The sequence below is a fragment of the Oncorhynchus tshawytscha genome, linkage group LG27 (genome assembly GCF_018296145.1).
Source record: "Oncorhynchus tshawytscha isolate Ot180627B linkage group LG27, Otsh_v2.0, whole genome shotgun sequence".
Taxonomy (NCBI): domain Eukaryota; kingdom Metazoa; phylum Chordata; class Actinopteri; order Salmoniformes; family Salmonidae; genus Oncorhynchus; species Oncorhynchus tshawytscha.
Window position 1 is genome coordinate 2,811,784 of NC_056455.1, and position 21,660 is coordinate 2,833,443.

At 43.5% G+C, this 21,660-nt stretch overlaps 1 protein-coding gene across 1 annotated transcript; it reads right to left on the reverse strand.

Moving 5' to 3' along the window:
* Positions 1-3,054: 3,054 nt before the first annotated feature.
* On the reverse strand, positions 3,055-12,055 carry LOC112225706 (neuronal pentraxin receptor-like; the record flags this gene model as incomplete). The annotated part of the gene is made up of 5 exons (XM_024389830.2): positions 3,055-5,192; positions 5,498-5,677; positions 6,391-6,632; positions 7,065-7,371; positions 11,342-12,055. Coding segments are annotated over 5 exons (1,686 nt in total), but the record flags the coding sequence as incomplete, so codon positions are not given.
* Between the last annotated feature and the right edge of the window lie 9,605 nt (positions 12,056-21,660).

Here is a 21,660-nt window from a genome sequence, read left to right on the forward strand (position 1 = left end):
TCTTTAACGAGTCGGAGGCGAAGGATTTACTCCAGACAAGGCCCTCATCCCTGTCATTTGCAGGAGAAAGAGATGGAGATATTCGGGACGTAGGTCTGTCTGCTTTATAAGGATCTGACGGCGAGTGGGTAATCTGCCTTTACCATCGGTTCTATTAGCCAATGTACAATCACCGGATAACAAACATAGATTAACTACGAGCACGTATATCCTACTAACGGGACATTAAAAACTGTAATATCTTATGTTTCACCGAGTCGTGGCTGAAAGACGACATAAATAACATACAGGTGGTGGGTTTTGCACTTTTTCGGCAGGATAGAACAGCCGTTGTAATGAGGTGCATACTGGCGGCAGAGAAGTCAGGCGCAGGAGAGCGAAAACTGATTTACAACGGTGTCGTTTAATAAACATAAACCACCGTCAACAGAAGAATACATGAAATGTGTCAAACAAAACCCGGTAATAACCAGCATACCGTGCACAAGCACTACAAGAAACAATTACGGACAAGGACATGGGGGGAGAACAGAGGGTTAAATACACAACATGGAATTGATGGAATTGGAACCAGGTGTGATGGAAGACAAGACAAAACCAAAAGAAAATGAAAAGTGGATCAGCGATGGCCAGAAGGTCGTCGACCGTCGAACGCCGCCTGAACAAGGAGAGGGACCAACTTCGGAGGATGTCGTGACCTCTGGTAAGACAAGGGGTGAGGGTCTATGTATATTTGTAAACAACAGCTGGTGCACAAAATCTAAGGAACTCTCAAGGTTTTGCTCACCTGTGGTAAAGTATCTCATGATAAGCTGTAGACCACACTATTTACCAAGAGAATTTTCATCTATATTCTTGGTAGCTGTCTATTTACCACCACAAACCAATGCTGGCACTAAGAACACACTCAATGAGCTGTATATGGCCATAAGCAAACAGGAAGACGCTCATCCAGAGGCGGCACTCCTAGTGGCCGGGGACTTTAATGCAGGGAAACTTAAATCCGTTTTACCTCATTTCTACCAGCTTGTTAAATGTGCAACCAGATGGAAAAAAACTCTAGACTACCTTTACTCCACTCACAGAGACGTGTACAAAGCTCTCCCTCGCCCTCCATTTGGTAAAAATGACCATAATTCTATCCTCCTGATTCCTGCTTACAAGCAAAAACTCAAGCAGGAAGCACCAGTGACTCGGTCAATAAAAAAGTGGTCAGATGAAACAGATGCTAAGCTACAGGACTGTTTTGCTAGCCCAGACTGGAATATGTCTTCCGATGGCATTGAGGAGTACACCACATCAGTCATTGGCTTCATCAATAAGTCCATCGACGACATCGTCCCCACGGTGACTGTACCCCAACCAGAAGCCATGGATTACAGGCAACAGCCGCACTGAGCTAAAGGGTAGAGCTGCCGCTTTCAAGGAGAGGGATTCAAACCCGGAAGCTTATAAGAAATTCCGCTTTGCCCTCTGGCGAACCATCAAACAGGCAAAGCGTCAATACAGGACTAAGATCGAATGGTTCTACACTGGCTCTGACGCTCGTCAGATGTAGCAGGGCTTGCAAACTATTATAGACTACAACGGGAAGCACAACCGCGAGCTTCCCAGTGACACGAGCCTACCAGTTGAGCTAAATTACTTCTATGCTCACTTCAAGGCAAGTAACACTGAAACATGCATGAGAGCATCAGCTGTTGTGTGATCACGCTCTCTGTAGCTGATGTGAGTAAGACCTTTGAACAGGTATACATTCACATGGCCGCAGGGCCAGAAGGACTACCAGGACGTGTACTCCGAGCATGCGCTGACCAACTGACAAGTGTCTTCACTGACATTTTCAACCTCTCCCTGACTGAGTCTGTAAAACCTACATGTTTCAAGCAGACCACCATAGTCCCTGTGCCCAAGAACACCAAGGTAACCTGCACTCTACACTGCCCTTTCCCACATGGACAAAAGGAACACCTATGTGAGAATGCTATTCATTCACTACAGCTCAACTTTCAACACCATAGTGCCCTGAAAGCTCATCACTAAGCTAAGGACCCTGGGACTAAACATTTCCCTCTGAAACTAGATCATGGACTTCCTGACGAGCCGCCCCCAGCTGGTAAGGGTAGGTAACAACACATCCGCCACGCTGATCCTCGACACGGGGGCTCCTCAGGGGTGCGTTCTCAGTCCCCTCTTGTACTCCCTGTTCACTCATGACTGCACGGCCAGGCACGACTCCAACAATATAATTAAGTTTGCTGATGACACAACAGTGGTAGTCGTGATCACCAACAACAACGAGACAGCATATAGGAAGGAGGTCAGAGACCTGGCCGTGTGGTGCCAGGACAACAACCTCTCCCTCAACATGATCAAGATTAAGGAGATGATTGTGGACTACAGGAAAAGTAGGACTGAGCACGCCCTCATTCTCATCGAAGGGTCTGTAGTAGAGCAGGTTGAGAGCTTCAAGTTCCTTGGTGTCCACATCACCAACAAACTATCATGGTCCAAACACACCAAGATAGCCATGAAGAGGGCACGACAAAGCCTATTCCCCCTCAGGAGACTGGAAAGATTTGTCATGGGTCTTCAGATCCTCAAATTCTACAGCTGCACCATCGAGACCTGATTGGTTGCATCACTGCCTGGTATGGCACCTGCTTGGCCTCCGACCGCAAGGCACTACAGAGGGCAGTGCATATGCCCCAGTACATCACTGGGGCCAAGCTTCCTGCCATCCATGACCTCTTTAACAGGCGGTGTCAGATGAAGGCCCTAAAAGTTGTCAAAGACTCCAGAAGCCCTAGTCATAGACTGTTCTCTCTGCTACCGCACGGCAAGCGGTACCGGAGCATCAAATCTAGGTCAAAAAGACCTCTTAACAGCTTCTACCCCCAATTGACTCTGTACCGGTACCCCTTGTACATACCCTCACTATTGTTATTTTATTGCTGTTCTAATTATTTGTTACTTTTATTTATCTATTTTATTTATCTTAAAACTGCATTGTTGATTAAGGGCTTGTAAGTAAGCATATCACTCACCTGTTGTATTCGGCGCATGTGACAAATAACATTTGATTTGATGTTGTGTGTGTAGCGCTGTTTACAAGTAGACCGACTCACTTGCATTTGGGTCGCTGTCTGTGGTGCTGAAAGTCCCCTGAGTGAGGCACAAGCAATTACGGCTTGTGAATGCGAGTCTAATGGTTGCTGCTGTTTGATGGTTATCTTTGTGATCGTGTCATACCGATAAACACCGTACCACCGTAGCTTTATGAGCCTCAATAGAATGTGCCTACCCGGCCTCAGACCTCACGTCATTGGATGGCAAGGTGTAGAAGATGAAGAGGGCTTTCATACATTGAATTATATATGAATGTGCATTGATATGTAAAATGAATACACGTCTGCAGTATAATGACATGCATTTAAACCCATTGTTATTCATATCACTGTTTACATTGAATATAAAAGCATTATATAACACAGTTTATACATGACAGTACAACTTGGTACCAATACTTATTCTGGTGTTCTAGAAAGTATCAAACTTTGTGCTATACCATATTGTGTAACACAGTTATTCAATGAGCTTGGGTAACAGCACTGCCCAACTCTAAGACATATTTTCTGGATCAATTCAAGCCACACATTGACATTACTGGATACAGTTACTGAATTTGAATTAGTGCCAAAGAGATTCGTTCATATCTCTGTTTCTGTAGTTCTTATTAGTCATAGGGAATGATTAGACATGCTGTATTACTAAGATAGACTATTTATAAAAATGTTAACGAGAAGGAATATGAAAAGACATACAGTAAGAATGCTATTTTGAAACAAGTTGATACAAAAAGTTATTTAAAAAATCAACGCTGGACAGACACGATTGTTTGTTCTTAATGTCTGCATATAAAATGTTATATAAAATCATAATGTACACTTGAGTTATCCCCTTCGGTTAGACACAAGTCAGATGATAGAGAAAGCTATAGATACCCAATTGTTTGCTCCTATTGAGAAAACAAAATCGGCTCCTCGGACCTAGTGCTTGGCCATAGACCAAGTCCAAAGCAGCAGTTGAAATGCAAAAGTATGTATGCCTAGCCGACCCACTCTGTGTCCTGTAGCTCTGAATAAACTTAAACAATAGACGTAAAACATAGAAAAATCAAACATGCAAAACAAAACAAAATTACCCCTTTGAGGGATAAATAAAGTCTTTATGAGTAGTTACAAAACCAGTGTCACTCCCACTTCTAAACACGCGCCTCATTTCCCCATTCCCTTACTCCCTTTCACCCAAGCTCCACCCATATATTCACTTCACAAATTCACAATGTATAATACACCGAACATTGCAGATAGAAATGTGATGAATAGAGCTGACATGATTCCTTAATCTACTGTCAGTTAGGCATTCCTGCTGTTCTACATAACTAGTTGTTCAGATAGAAATATGTTACCTCCACAATGTTTTGCCCTACTTCAACACAGCTGTATAATATGACACGTACAGTACGGCTGGGAAATTGCCAGGGATCTCACGAATATTATAATACATGTAGGTGACAATACTGATTCTCACAATTCTTTATGTATTGCGATTCGATACTGCGATTTTATTGCAATTTGATGTTCCAAAGAGATTGCTCTCTATATGTCTGCTGAAGAGAAACGAGAGAGCATGAGAAAATGAGTTTTGATCAGTCATGGAAATAAAAGCATTGAAAACATGTTGGCTCACTATTTTAAAAGAAAATGAAGAGCAACAAAATACCAGTGTTCTGGAGCAGGCATAGCTGACTAGTGCTAGCTAACACTACCTAGCAACAACAACAAAAAGTATCACTATAATATTGTCCCAAAAAATATTGCGATATGTAACTGTGTTGATTTTTACCCAAATAAATAAGGTCCCTGGATCCTATATCACCCTTCCCCTCACAGTGGGGTGTTGGTGCGTTTGGCAGCGCAGGGCTCCATGGGCACCTTGGTGGCTCCTCCGAACACCTCTACTTCCCGGTTGGTCCAGGGGGCCACATTACCCTTTGGCTGGGGGCTGTGCTGGCTGCAGTGGGCCAGGCTGGACACCTCACTGGGGGTCAGGACCTGCTCCCATACGTTCCACTGGGATAACTCCCCCACCATGGCCTGGGACGAGTCAAAACGCCCGCCCAGAGTGTCCTACAGGCAGAAGGAGGTGGAGGAGTGAAAGGGGTGAAAAGAGGAAGGGATGTGTCAGAGTTTGGTCTAGTGGTAACTCCGGACTTGGCATTGCCCTGAGAGACTGGGGTTTGATGCTCAAGTCCCCCACTTCAACTTGGCATGTTCCTCTCACCTGCCCCTTCTCATTTCATCCCTGTGTCTATATCTCAATGAACAATAAAATATGCTCTCCTTTAAAAACAACAACCCCCTATAGGTCTATGCCGTTGCGGTCTCTTCAACCTGCCACTCCTCACCAAAATACCAACCCCTCCAGGTCTTACCTGTTCCTGCCCCAGGATGAGGACTCCCCCAGGCCTGATGTGGTGCCAGGCTGCCAGGCCCTGCCCCTCTCCTCTCAGCTTGCCCCCCTGGTAGGCCTGCCACGCCCCACCTCTCTGGCTCCAGCTTACACAGATGTGGTGCCAGCTGCCCCGAGACAGGTTCAGAGGTAACTGCGCCACCTAGGGGTGGGAGGACAACAGTTTGGGTTAGTGTGAGTGTTAGTGCTATAGAGCAGGTGGTGCAGTGATACTGCAGACTATATTAGACTGCAAATTGAGTATTTAAGATGGCAATAGCAAACAATTCAATGGACAATCAATCATACGACGAAGTGGTTCTCAGTACTGATCCTAAACCATGTGTTGTAAAGAATATCCTACACTAAAACTCAATATTATATTAAATAAAATATTGTACTTTTTAAATGTTGATATCTTGCTGCTTAACACACTGTATGGAGACATTAAACAAATTTCCCCCTGGAATATATTAATCCAGCTCTTTTATTACAGTAACATTTGAGGACTGCAGTATTACTTTTTCAAAGGCACGGACTGCCCTTCCTCAAGGGCACAGCCAGCTAGGTGGCTCTCTATGCCTTCCAGGCAATGTATTACCATAATGGCCTCATGCTGATCTACACTACACTCCCAGCTCTAGCCTAAACGGTGCTTTGTCTTTGTCCCAAATGGCATCCTATTCCCTATGTAGCACACTAGTTTTGACCAGGGCTCTGGTCAAAAGTAGTGCAGTACATAGGGAATAGGGTGCCATTTTGGTCGCAGAAATCATACGACAGTAAACTCTCAGGTACTGTTATAGCTCCATCTTAAATTGTGCTGTGTCTAACTCAGTGTGCCCTAAAATATTTCTGCTCTGTTTCCTCCATTACCTTGTCGTTAATGAGCAGTTCCACAGGGGTGTGCATGCCCTGCAGCAGAACTAGCTCGTTTGGCTGCTCCGCTACAGCGTAGGAGAAGGGGGTGCCGATGCCCCCCTCGGTGGGTCTCAGCCAGAGGCACACGGTGAAGGCACGCAGCTCAGGGATGGGGTGCTGCACCACTGCATACATATAGTTGGTACGCGCTGGGAAGGACAGCTTGTAGCCCTCGGGATAGGTGTACTCTGAAAGTCCTGGGGTAAGGAGGTATGGGTGGAGAAATAGAGAGGGATAGAGAGAGTGTTTGAGTAATGAAGTAATTTGGTATGGGGGGGGATGTTGAATAGACTTGTCTTATTAGGACTTTGTAGTGTATTTGGGGGTTTATACAATGGCTACATCACACATTTGACTTCTTTCCTGCCCCCAGGATATCTCATCTCTCTTCTGTGATATATCCACTTGGATTTTCTTTCTTGTTATGTACTTTTTTCTTATTCTGTATCATAATGTGTTGATGTCGTTTTCATAGATTGATAATAAGTTACCTTTCTGGTACATCAGTTATGGTTTCATGTCCCCGACTCTTAACCTCCCCCACCATATAAATGAATATCATACAGGTATGACTATCACTCATGACTATTGATCTTCTCTTACACCTAACCCTCTGCCCCTCCTCTCACCCTCCTCCAGGCCAGCGATGCGGTGGTGTAGGGAGTTCATCCCTTGGTCGATCTCCTGCCTGTGTCTTTGGGATTCCTTTCGCAGGGCCTTCCTCTCCTTCTCCAGGAGTTCCAGCTTCCTCTCAAGCTCTCCTTCCAGATCCTCCACCCGTGGCCACTGCTTTGGTCCATCCCCTGCCTGTCCCCCTGGCCCTGCCTCACCCCAACCATCAGGGGCCTCAGAGAGCCCACCACCACCACCTCTTGAAGTCATCGCAGTTGCTGCATCTGTGTGGTTGTGAGGGAACGCCAGCGGTCCGATATCTGACTTCATGGGAGGGAGTGTGGGAGGGAGGGAAGAGCAGACACTGAAATACAAAGACAAATGAAGCCAGCAGTGGTGTAGTACATTTTGAGTGTCTCTGTCTGGTCTCGGTGAGGACAGTGAGGACTCGTAATTTCTTCCCGAGACCAGCGGAATAAAAAACGTGGAATTATAAGCTTCCATTCAATAAGCACATAAAACCACTTAGCCAGGCCAAATATATACACTCCTGTCTTGAAACATTCATACCTGAACAGTCTTTATATCTATTATAGACATGTTTGGGCAGTGGCAAACCTATTGGACCTTGGCCTTCAGTGTGTGACAGGTTTATGATTCTGAAAGGACAGCAACGGAAATACCAGCGCACTCATGTACGAGAGCGCACTTTTTGTAAAACACAAAGGGCCAGTGGTGAGGTGGAAACTATATATCAAAGGCACATGGCGAGACCCAAATGCAGACACAGGGGTCAGATGGTTGGAGTCCTACAATGTTTTTTAATCCAAAGGGGTAGGCAAGAGAATGGTAGTGGACAGGCAAAAAAGGTCAAAACCAGGAGGTCCAGGAGGTACAAAGTGGCAGACAGGCTTGTGGTCAAGGCAGGCAGAATGGTCAGGCAGGTAGGTACAAAGTCCAGAAACAGGCAAGGGTCAAAACCAGGAGGACTATAAAAAAGGAGAATGCAAAAAGCAGGGGAACAGGAAAACCGCTGGTTGACTTGGAAACCTACAAGACGAACTGGCACAGAGAGACAGGAAACACAGGGATAAACACAATAAGCGACATCTGGAGGGGGTGGAGACAATCACAAGGACAGGTGAAACAGATCAGGGTGTGACACTATATGCAGGTATACACCGTATACCCACTTTTTGTCCAGTGGGTATTGCACATATATTTTTATACATTTTAACTCTATATCTGACATGGTACAGGTGTCTTTTTTTAATCCCATAACCATGTGTGTGGTTTTTGTTTCAAAGTAGATTTGTTTAAGTACCAAGAATCACTCTATGTGACCCTGATTGAGCCCACTGCAGTAAAGGTTAACTTCTTGTTGAAAGTTATTCTTGAAAAGGGAGAAGCTAACAAATTTGCAACAACGTCCTCTTTGATAACACCTGCTGCAGATGCTGCAAATTAGTTTACAACAAAGGATAGCTAGCTAGACCATGTGAAAACTACTGCTTGCTATTGCGCAGTGACCCATTGGCCTTTGAGAAGAGAATGCTTTTTTGTTAAAATGATCCCACCAATTACAAGTCAAAATGTGATTGGTTGATTCCACTGTCACTTCAAAATGTTTCCCTAACACAGTTGAATGGCAGATGCCTTCTATCTAGCTTCTGATGGCCTAGCCAATGGCTGACTTAGCTAGCCCCAGAAATAACCAAAGAAAAATCCTGATTGGATATGTGTTAACCCTTTCCTTTCCAACAAAAACTGAAGCGATTATAAATCAGAACATAATTGAAAAGAGTAATATAATTGTAATTATTATTGTTATTATTATTTTCTAAATCCTTTGCCCTTCTCTGAAGGTGTAGAAGGCCCTCATTGTTTCCCACTGTGTTTGGGTTAGTAATCATTTGTAGAGTGGCTCTATTTGCCCTCCGTATGCATGTTTTTCTCACCATTCTGAATGTCTAAGAAATCCATACTGTGTGTTCTTCTGAAATATGAACACAGAAATACTGGACATTTGAACTCTTATTATGGTAGCGATTTGACTAAATTACCATCATGGTCTTGAATTGGACTCAAATTTTTCTGGTCTCGCTCCTGACTCGGTCTCGGACCCCTTGTCCCCCTCCCGGTCTCAGTCTTGACTTGGTCTCACCCCCCCCCCCGATCTTGGTTTTGACTCTGACCCGATTTGCTCCGGTTTTGGTCTTGAATCGGTCTCGCTTTTAGGTGGTTTCGAACGCAACACTGGACGCCAGTTAAATTTTTAGAGCTGCACTCACACTTTTTAATGTGCTGTGATTAATGTGGGCCTTTGTGTTAGATAAGCACTCTAATCTCCGGATTTGTTATTATTTTTATTATGGACAATCAATTATGTGCAGAGAAATGCAGAAATAGTGCCAGGAAAACAAGTAATTGAAGGCCCTCTCAGTCAATAGTCAGCCAAGGAAAAACACTACAACTGCAACAAAGCGAAGTGCAGTCAAATAGACACACAGACAACGCAACATATTATTTACAGTGAGGCACATGCTGTTACATATAGAGCAGTGGTTCTCAACATGAGGTACTAGTACCCTTAGGGGTACCTCACCTTTCCACGTGGGGTACATTTGTTAAGACTATAGGCCTAATGATCAGTTGCACTATGACTGGAGGTTCAGTGACCAAAGATGGTAGGACCACAGATACAGAGGTACACCACTGATATAGTATAATAGTAGTGTGCTAGGCAGAGGCTGAAAAAAGAATATGATGGTCTCTGCTCTCAACAAATATAGGTAACTGGTCGTAAGAATAATGTATTATATTTTCTCCAGAAGAAATGGGGTTGTACATCACATGTTGCTTGGCAGGCAGCTATAAAGCCGCTTTGTGTTACTCTACTCTCCCCTCCCTCCTCCATCCCCCCTCTTCTCCTCCCCTGGGCTAGTTATGTTGGAAGCAGAGGTGCCTGGAATAACAAATCCTCATGTATCTGCAGACTAGGCCTAACCAATTATCCTACAACATTCTAGTTTTGGGGTTTCCATTCATCAAATTGGCTAAATGTAACTTGAGTTGTGAAGCAGTGTTGAGAAGACATTGTAATGATGCAACAGCAACAAGTGATACCAAAATATGTAAATAGATTTTGGTGAAGTAACTGATTGGTTCCTCAATATTGAGTTGAACTCTAATAAGCTATAGCCAAGTCGAATATAATGTATCTAATCAATTTCAATATAATGCAGCTAATCAATTTTCATGGACAATAAGTCAGATGTTGATATACAGGTAACTGCCAAAATAAAGGAAACACTCGAGTAAACAAGGGATATAAAGTACATTGAATGCAGATGCTTCCACAGGTGTGGTTCCTGAGTTAATTAAGCAATTAACATCCCATGCTTAGGGTCATGTATAAAAATTCCCAGTTGCCCATTATTTGGGAGTCCTTGCTATCCGGGGTCCTTGGGACTTCGACTTTAACCCATTGAAGTTGACATTCAAAATGGTTATGGTCAGGGTTAAATTCAGGGTTAGGTAAGGGTTATGGTTAAAGTTAGGGTTTACGGTAAGGATAGGGATTAAGGTTAGGGTTTAGGGTAGGGATGTCCCAAGGATCCCAGATAGCAATAACCTTTATTTTAACCATGGCTACAAAAATAGATCTCAGTGACTTTGAAAGATGGGGTCTCAAAGGAGCATAGGATGTTTAAAGGGTGTGTGTGTGTGTGTGTGTGTGTGTGTGCGTGTGTGTGTGTGTCACCAGATCTCAACCCATTGGAACACTGATGGGAGATTCTGGAGCAACGCCTGTGACGTGTTTTCCATCAACAAAACACCAAATTATAGAATTTATTGTGGAAGCATGGTGTCACATCCGCCCAATAGAGTTCCAGGCACTTGTAGAATCTATGCCAAGACTCGCTGTTCTGGCGGCTTGTGGTGGCTTGATGTGGGTGTTTCCTTTATTTTGGCAGTTACCTGTAGGCGGTCATCTCACCTAATCTAATACTGTCCCTGATTTCTATCAACTGGAAATGGTCTCAATTAAACAGTAAAACCACGCAGCCACACCCACACCGACATACTGCGGTCAGAGACGTGAGTAGAAATTCAGATTGACTGAATGCTATCGAGGTCTGCCAAGCAGGTCAGCTGACACACAAGAGCGGCAGAATTAGCCTATTCACTGATTTATTTAACGATACAATAACAAGTTCGTTTAAAATAAAGATATGTGATAGTGGAATTCAACACCAACAGACATGACACACGTTTCTCCCATTCTCCTTACCTCCAGTTTCTCTATGCGGTCTTTCATCTGAACGATAGCCTGTTCCAGCTCGTCCACAGCCTGAGCGGTGAGCAGCTGTGCCACAGTCGACGACGGAGCACGGTCCCGGACTACGAGCCGGACCTCATCTACCCTCTTACCTCCCCAGAGCCCCGCGCCTCTACGCCCCTCTATTCCGCTCTCACACTCCGAAAGCTTGCCTGACAGATCCCTAATGGTCCGCTGGTCGGTGATAATCTGGTCCTTCTGCTGGAGCACTGTCTGTTGTAGTTCCTCTGCCGTGGTGCGTAGGTATCCCCAGTCTTCTCCGGCGTACAGTGACGGGTCTTCGGCTTGTTGCTGAAAGTTTTTGGGGTGGCATTCTCCGGCGGGGACTGGGGTGCAGATAAGTTGACTAACCTGCCTAGTTCCACCGACGGCATCAAAGCCGCTGGCGACGTGGAAGAAGGTGGGCGCTTCTCCGTGCTGCCTTTCAGAACCATGGATAGCGCCCAGGGGACCCGCTCGCGCCACGGAGCCCCCGGGGAAAGTCTGCTGCACTCCAGCGTATGGAGACTGCGACTGGTTGTCTGTCACAGGCTGCTGGGTAGATTCGGCAGCGGAGCCGGTATGGACCGCGGCGATGATGCAGATGACTGCTCCAACGAAGGCCACCATCCCGGCGGCCAAGATGATAACGATGAACTTCAGGTTGGCGGCGTAAGAAATCAATAATTATGAGAAAAAAACGTGTCTATCTAGTTCAACAACACTGAAATAGCGCAGCCCGAGTAAAACATTTTTTTTGGCAGGTCAAACAATCCATGAACATATCATGAAAGACGCATTTTATGGCTTTGCTAGGCTTTTAGTCAATATATATAGGATATGTCCCACATCATTTAATAATTAGGCTATAATGAATGCAGATACACGCTCCAACCGTTTCTATCTCATCCCTCTGTCTCTTGGATTCAGTGTTGTAAGGCTCCTCTATCTCGTTATCACCAGGACAACCAGAGAGAGAGAGAGAGAGAGAGAGAGAGAGAGAGAGAGAGAGAGAGAGAGAGAGAGAGAGAGAGAGAGCGAAACAGTATGCAAGTCAATATTAAGAGGCGGGAACGGGAGATGGTGCGAATAATATGATACGGTGTCTCGCATCACATTTAGATCTGGGGGTGCTTTTCATATGCTGTTATTGCTTGATGTTATGTATTTATGTCGATGAATGCATAACCTAAATAGCAAAACAGTCCAACTCGTGGAACTGTAGTAGCCTAGGGTATCATAAAGCTCGTACAGCGGGTTCTCATCAGGGATGATGCGCGGGCACATAGCACACATTCTAGCGCGCGCCCCCATTAGTCAAATCCAACGTTCCCGGGAGAAAGGAATACTGATGGTGGAAGTGTTGTAAGCAGTGGGGGTTCTAGTTTGTATGGCTCCCTGGGCGACCCCCCCACCCACCCACCCCAAAAGCGCCATTCTGCACTAGCAGTCATTTTTATTCAGACATTTGGAGCAACACAAATAAATAATCATAACATTTAAAACTATATAAATATTTATACAAAAATAAGACTCATAAAAAAAAGAAGTAACAAAGACAAATAGAAACAAATTGTAGTATATAAATACAAATAAAAAATATCAAATTATTACACTATTGCTAACAAAAAACACACAAATAAAACTACATTGCACATCCTGTATCACACAAATACAGCCATAGAATAACACACTTATAAAGAAGAGAACCTGATTATTACACTATTGCACTTCAAAACAAGAAACACACAAAATAAATTACACAACTAATTGCATTAGTACTGTACAAAGTTAGAGATACGCTATTTGATAGATTCCCCCGCTCCCCCTACCTTTGGCTTCCAGTGGGGAGACCTGAGGTCAACCTACCCCCGCCCCCTCCCCATCTCGTACTTCTGAGTGGGAGACGTTCCCAGGCAGTAGCCTGCCTAGCTCACAAACTAGAATCAGGGCGCCCACTCCGACAAGGTTAACTGACCCACAGTCCCACACCGTGGCATGATATCATTAGCCTGACGTGCAAATGAGCGATAGAAAACAGATTGCGCAAATGTCACCATTCTGAATATTTTTTTTGTTTTTTTGTTGTTGAATTTTTACCCCTTTTTCTCCCCAATTTTGTGGTATCCAATTGTTTAGTAGCTACTATCTTGTCTCATCGCTACAACTCCCGTACGGGCTCGGGAGAAACGAAGGTTGAAAGTCATGCGTCCTCCGATACACAACCCAACCAAGCCGCACTGCTTCTTAACACAGCGCGCATCCAACCCGGAAGCCAGCCGCACCAATGTGTCGGAGGAAACACCATGCACCTGGCAACCTTGGTGAGCAAGGCACTCCATCCTAATTTGCTCCAGGGTTGCTATACAACTATGACTGACCCTGTAAAACAACACATTTCACTGCACCCATCTGGTGTGAAAATATAACACTTAAAAATAAAAATAAATGTACATTTGAAAAATTTCATAAATGTAAATTATTCCAAAACCCCAATTCACCTGATTTCACATGTAAAATGGCACATGTGAAATGTTTCAAAAACACGTTTTCACGTGAAATATCACGGGAAGTTTTCCAAAAACATATGATTTCAGTTGAATGGTATCACATGTTGAAGTGTTGCATCCCCAAGTTGTCACATTTCTTTAACATGAGATCATGTTCTCACATGTTGTCTTGTGTAGTTTCATGTTATCACATGTTGCTTCAATTATGCATGTAATCCCTTAAAAAATCAAATCAAATCAAATCAAATTTTATTTGTCACATACACATGGTTAGCAGATGTTAATGCGAGTGTAGCGAAATGCTTGTGCTTCTAGTTCCGACAATGCAGTAATAACCAACAAGTAATCTAACTAACAATTCCAAAACTACTGTCTTATACACAGTGTAAGGGGATAAAGAATATGTACATAAGGATATATGAATGAGTGATGGTACAGAGCAGCATAGGCAAGATACAGTAGATGATATCGAGTACAGTATATACATATGAGATGAGTATGTAAACAAAGTGGCATAGTTAAAGTGGCTAGTGATACATGTATTACATAAGGATGCAGTCGATGATATAGAGTACAGTATATACGTATGCATATGAGATGAATAATGTAGGGTATGTAAACATTATATAAGGTAGCATTGTTTAAAGTGGCTAGTTTCCCATCAATTCCCATTATTAAAGTGGCTGATCTCGTGATCACGTGTTCACATGTGTTTTTTCCATAAGGGATGACATGCATAATTGTTGTATGTATTGCTGCTGCATAGGCCTACATCTGTAGGCAGCCTTCAGGGTTCCATTCAAACTGTAAAGGGTTTTAGTGTAGGGTAGGGTATGCTACACCGCTGCTGCTGATTGTGAGAGTCAATGATGTATCTCTATGGAGAGTGCAGCTGTTTAAAATTCCAGTCATGTCTCCGGTGGTTTTATGGTGCCACCTAGTGTACAAATAGCCATTAGACAGACAGACCATGATTACTGCGCCACTAGTTTCATGAGAGCTCAAGGGCCTTCTCTATCTCGCTTCTCACTTTCTCTTTCTCCCCCGTTTTCCGTTCTCCATGTCTCAGCTCTCTCTCCCTCTCTTTCTTGTTCTCTTTCCCTTCTTTTGTTTCTTTCACTCTCTCCATCTCTCTTTCTTTCATCAATCAATCAAATGTATATATACAAAAGCTGATATCTCAAAGTGCTGTACAGAAACCCAGCCTAAAACCCCAAACAGCAAGCAATGCAGGTGTAGATGCATGGTGGCTAGTCCTCTTCTGGCTGTGCTGGGTGGAGATTATAACAGAACATGGCCAAGATGTTCAAATTTTCATAAATGACCAGCATGGTCAAATAATAATAATCACAGTAGTTGTCGAGGGTGCAACAGGTCAGCACCTCAGGAGTAAATGTCAGTTGGCTTTTCATAGCCGATCATTGAGAGTATCTCTACCGCTCCTGCTGTCTCTGGAGAGTTGAAAACAGCAGGTCTGGGACAGGTAGCACGTACGGTGAACAGGTCAGGGTTCCATAGCCGCAGGCAGAACAGTTGAAACTGGAGCAGCAGTACAGCCAGGTGGACTGGGGACAGCAAGGAGTCATCATGCCAGGTAGTCTTGAGGCATGGTCCTAGGGCTCAGGTCCTCAGAGAGAGAGAAAGAAAGAAAGAGAGAAAGAGAGAATTAGAGAGACCATACTTAAATTCACACAGGACACCGGATAAGACAGGAGAAATACTCCAGATAGAACAGACTGACCTCTAGCCCCCCGACACTTAAACTACTGCAGCATAAATACTGGAGGCTGAGACAGGAGGGGTCAGGAGACACTGTGGAACCATCCGATGATACCCCCAGACAGGGCCAAACAGGCAGGATATAACCCCACCAACTTTGCCAAAGCACAGCCCCCACACCACTAGAGGGATATCTTCAACCACCAACTTACCATCCTGAGACAAGGCCGAGTATAGCCCACAAAGATCTCCGCCACGGCACAACCCAAACGGGGGCGCCAACCCAGACAGGAAGACCACGTCAGTGACTCAACCCACTCAAGTGACGCACCCCTCCTAGGGACGACATGGAAGAGCACCAGTAAGCCAGTGACTCAGCCCCTGTAATAGGGTTAGAGGCAGAGAATCCCAGTGGAGAGAGGGGAACCGGCCAGGCAGAGACAGCAAGGGCTGTTCATTGCTCCAGAGCCTTTCCGTTCACCTTCACATTCCATGGCTAGACTACACTCAATCATAAGACCTACTGAAGAGATGAGTCTTCAGTAAAGACTTAAAAGTTGAGTCTCTCACATTGGTAGGCAGACCATTCCATAAAAATGGAGCTCTATAGGAGAAAGCACTGCTTCAGCTGTTTGCTTAGAAATTCTTGGAACAATTAGGAGGCCTGCGTCTTGTGACCGTAGAGTACATGTAGGTATGTACGGCAGGACCAAATCGGAAAGATAGGTAGGAGCAAGCCCATGTAATGCTTTGTAGGTTAGCAGTAGAACCTTGAAATCAGCCCTTGCCTTTACAGGAAGCAAGTGTAGGGAGGCTAGCACTGGAGTAATATGATCAAATTTTTGGGTTCTAGTCAAGATTCTAGCAGCCGTATTTAGCACTAACTGAAGTTTATTTAGTGCTTTATCCGGGTAGCCGGAAAGTAGAGCATTGCAGTAGTCTAGCCTAAAAGTGACAAAAGCATGGATTAATTTTTCTGCATCATTCTCTCTCTCCCCACTTTCCCACCAACGTCTTTCTTTCTCTCCTCCCCCTTATCTAGCCCCCCACACCCAATTGGGCATTTTTATATGACCCTAAGCATGATGGGATGTTAATTGCTTAATTAACTCAGGAACCACACCTGTGTGGAAGCACCTTCTTTCAATATACTTTGTATCCCTCATTTAGTCAAGTGTTTCTGGCAGTTACCTATATATTAAAAACAAAAAAACTACAATTTAAGTGAGAATAGGCTTTGGTCTGAAGCCAAAAAATAAAGGAAGTTTACATGAGCACCATAATACCTATTCCACCCATGCTCTACCATGGTTTTCCAGGACACAGCTATGACCTACTACAGTAGCTATATTGGTATTGTACTTAAAACTACTGTATATGTCGGCAGGTTGCGATGGATTCAAACCTTCTCAAACAGACTATTTCTTACTCTTCAGAGGGATAATGGACTTTACATTAAACTAACAGATTTTGATGGGGATTTTTTTGTCATGTTACTTTTTAAGACATTTTAAGACAATTGAACAACCTCAGTATCCATTAACTATTTACATGAAAATGTACATAATAGTTGAAGAAAGGCCTAGTAGTAAACTGCCTGTAAACAAAAGTGAGTTATAACTAAATATCAAATTTACCACCAAATGTAGATGCATCAGATATAGTTAACTTTGTAAATACATTTCAGGGATGGCCACAATGTCTCTTGACAAGCTACAGGTTTATGTAGGCTTTTTTGTTCAAGCCCAGTTCTACCACACCTGATTCTGCTATTCACGGGCTCGATGAACAGCTGAGGTCTTGATGAACAGATGAGTAGTAGAATCAGATGTGGTAGCACTGAGCTTGATCAGAAAAGCCTGCATAATGCTGTGGATCATCAAGAGCAATATTGATAACTCCTGTCATCATCAGAATGTCTAGTTAAATAGGCCAGACTGTCCATATAAATAGAGTGTCAAGCTGATGTGTTTATAACAAGGTTCCTTGTGTAATGGTTAGCGTCACCATCTTTGGAACTGAAGGTTCTGGGTCCTCCTCTCGGAGGACACAGTTTGACCATTCTCTTTGGTGTATAAGTTTGACACACAGTGTTTATTTGCATTTATTAGGTGGCTCTTAAAAGAGCCTTTGGGTTCGTGGAGTGGCAGGCAAGTGGCAGTGAGTGGGGTGGTATGTACAACTGCGTCCGTCTTACTAGAACGGAGAAGAGGCTAGCTCTCAGACTCTCAAGTATGAAAGAGATCGTTTCCCTCATCCGTGAGTACTGCCCAGGAACACAGTGCTGTGTGGCAGGGGGGCGGATTGTGGGCATGCGCCTGGAAGCTTTCTTGCACAACGTTTTTGTTGTTCATTCACTCAGTACTGATTGAACGTGTATTTATCTTGCTTGCTTAGAAATAAATAGTTGAAAACAGTTGATGTGTTGAAAACTGTATAATTTCAGTTAGGTAATATACCAAGTTAGCAAGCATGGCATTTTCTTTTAACTGCGTTCAGATTCGGTTACATTAGCCAGTTTTAACTGGGTGCATGTGTGGCAAGGTCGCCTTTTTGGGAACACACTGAAAAGTATTGATCAGTCAGTGTAAATTTGGATTACAATGACAGGAATACAATTGCATTGAGAAGAGGGAGCGTACTGAATCAGTGCATAAGGTCTGTAACGTTAGCTAAAGTTAAATGAGCAAGCTAGCTAGCAGCTGTTATGTAATAAGTTGAAATCTGGTGGACATGTAATATTAGCACGCAAGCCAATTTGACTTTATGGAGTTAGCTAACGTCAGATGAGCAATGTCCATTGCATGATGTATTATAAATGAGCTGTTTGGTGTTGACTATGAACTTTACTTTGCTAGCTAGCTGTAATATTCATATGTGTAAACATACTGAATTGTAATTGGATGCATTTTACCGCCTGTGCTATGATTGGTTAAGACCACCCAAATGGTTAGGTCATGGTCAGTTTGATCCTGGTTGGGGATACGTGAACATGCCAGTTATAGCTAGCTAATAAAAAGCTACGTTAAGAAATATCCTGTAGTACTGCATTATATTATTTTGTACAAAGTGTGCAAAACAAGACACTAGCTAGATAGATAGCTATGCTTTGTGGAAGAATGTGGGATATAAGTTATTGTCAGACAAATGTTGGTGTTGACTATGAACTTTACTTAGCTAGCTAGCTATACATTGTGGGATATACAGTGGGGCAAAAAAGTATTTAGTCAGCCACCAATTGTGCAAGTTCTCCCACTTAAAAAGATGAGAGAGGCCTGTAATTTTCATCATAGGTACACTTCAACTATGACAGACAAAATTAGGGAAAAAAATCCAGGAAATCACATTGTAGGATTTTTTATGAATTTATTTGAAAAATATGGTGGAAAATAAGTATTTGGTCAATATCAAAAGTTTATCTCAATACTTTGTATATACCCTTTGTTGGCAATGACAGAGGTCAAACTTTTTCTGTACATCTTCACAAGGTTTTCACACACTGTTGCTGGTATTTTGGCCCATTCCTCCATGCATATCTCCTCTAGAGCAGTGATGTTTTGGGGCTGTTGCTGGGCAACATGGACTTTCAACTCCCTCCAAAGATTTTCTATGGGGTTGAGATCTGGAGACTGGCTAGGCCACTCCAGGACCTTGAAATGCTTCTTACGAAGCCACTCCTTCGATGCCCGGGCGGTGTGTTTGGGATCATTGTCATGCTGAAAGACCCAGCCACATTTCATCTTCAATGCCCTTGCTGACGGAAGGAGGTTTTCACCCAAAATCTCACAATACATGGCCCCATTCATTCTTTCCTTTACACGGATCAGTCGTCCTGGTCCCTTTGCAGAAAAAAAGCCCCAAAGTATGATGTTTCCACCCCCATGCTTCACAGTAGGTATGGTGTTCTTTGGATGCAACTCAGCATTCTTTGTCCTCCAAACATGACGAGTTGAGTTTTTACCAAAAAGTTATATTTTGCTTTCATCTGACCACATGACATTCTCCCAATCTTCTTCTGGATCATCCAAATGCTCTCTAGCAAACTTCAGACGGGCCTGGACATGTACTGGCTTAAGCAGGGGGACACGTCTGGCACTGCAGGATTTTAGTCCCTGGCGGCGTAGTGTGTTACTGATGGTAGGCTTTGTTACTTTGGTCCCAGCTCTCTGCAGGTCATTCACTAGGTCCCCCCGTGTGGTTATGGGATTTTTGCTCACTGTTCTTGTGATAATTTTGACCCCACGGGGTGAGATCTTGCGTGGAGCCCCAGATCGAGGGAGATTATCAATGGTCTTGTATGTCTTCCATTTCCTAATAATTGCTCCCACAGTTGATTTCTTCAAACCAAGCTGCTTACCTATTACAGATTCAGTCTTCCCAGCCTGGTGCAGGTCTACAATTTTGTTTCTGGTGTCCTTTGACAGCTCTTTGGTCTTGGCCATAGTGGAGTTTGGAGTGTGACTGTTTGAGGTTGTGGACAGGTGTCTTTTATACTAATAACAAGTTCAAACAGCTGCCATTAATACAGGTAACGAGTGGAGGACAGAGGAGCCTCTTAAAGATAAAGTTACAGGTCTGTGAGAGCCAGAAATCTTGCTTGTTTGTAGGTGACCAAATATTTATTTTCCACCATAATGGAAAATGATGGTGAAAAACTATCTGTCATAGTTGAAGTGTACCTATGATGAAAATTACAGGCCTCTCTCATCTTTTTAAGTGGGAGAACTTGCACAATTGTTGGCTGACTAAATACTTTTTGCCCCACTGTAGCTAGCTAAGTTATTGTCAACATTGATTTTATTGGCTGGCTAGCTAACTGGCTATAGCAGGCAAGGACATTAGCTAGCTTATCTGTTTGTTTACACAGATGACTTCAGCCTTACAGTTGAAGTCGGAAGTTTACATACACTTATGTTGGAGTCATTAATACTTGTTTTTAAACCACTCTACCTATTTCTTGTTAACAAACTTTAGTTTCATTTAGGACATCTACTTTGTGCATGACACAAGTAATTTTTCCAACAATTGCTTACAGACAGATAATTGACCTTATAATTCACTATATCACAATTCCAGTGGGTCAGAAGTTTACATACACTAAGTTGACTGTGCCTTTAAACAGCTTGGAAAATCCCAGAAAATTATGTCATGGCTTTAGAAGCTTCTGATAGGCTAATTGACATCATTTGAGTCAATTGGAGGTGTACCTGTGGATGTATTTCAAGACCTACCTTCAAACTCAGTGCCCCTTTGCTTGATACCATGGGAAAATCAAAAGAAAACAGCCAAGACCACAGAAAAAAAATTGTAGATCTCCACAAATCTGGTTCATCCTTGGAAGCAAGGCATGCTGTCTCCTAGAGATGAACATACTTTGGTGTGAAAAGTGCAAATGAATCCCAGAACAACAGCAAAGAACCTTGTGAAGATGCTAGAGGAAACGGGTACAAAAGTATCTATATCTACAGTAAAATGAGTGCTATATCGACATAACCTGAAAGGCCGCTCAGCAAGGAAGGAGCCACTGCTCCAAAACCGCCATAAAAAAAGCCAGACTGCGGTTTGCATCTGCACATGGGGACAAAGATCATACTTTTTGGAGAAATATCCTCTGGTCTGATGAAACAGAAATAGAACTGTTTGGCCATAATGACCTTCGTTATGTTTGGAGGAAAAAGGCAGAAGAACACCATCCCAACCGTGAAGCATGGGAGTGGCAGCATCATGTTGTGGGGGTGCTTTGCTGCAGGAGGGACTGGTGCATTTCACAAAATTGATGGCATTATGAGGAAGGATAATTACGTGGATATATTGAAGCAACATCTCAAGACATCAGTCAGGAAGTTAAGGTTTGGTCGCAAATGGGTCTTCTAAATGGACAAGGACTCCAAACATACTTCCAAAGTTGTGGCAAAATGGCTTAAGGACAACAAAGTCAAGGTATCGGAGTGGCCATCAATCCTATAGACAATTTGTGGGCAGAACTGAAAAAGCGTGTGTGAGCAAGGAGGCCTACAAACCTGACTCAATTACACCAGCTCTGTCAGGAGGAATGGGACAAAA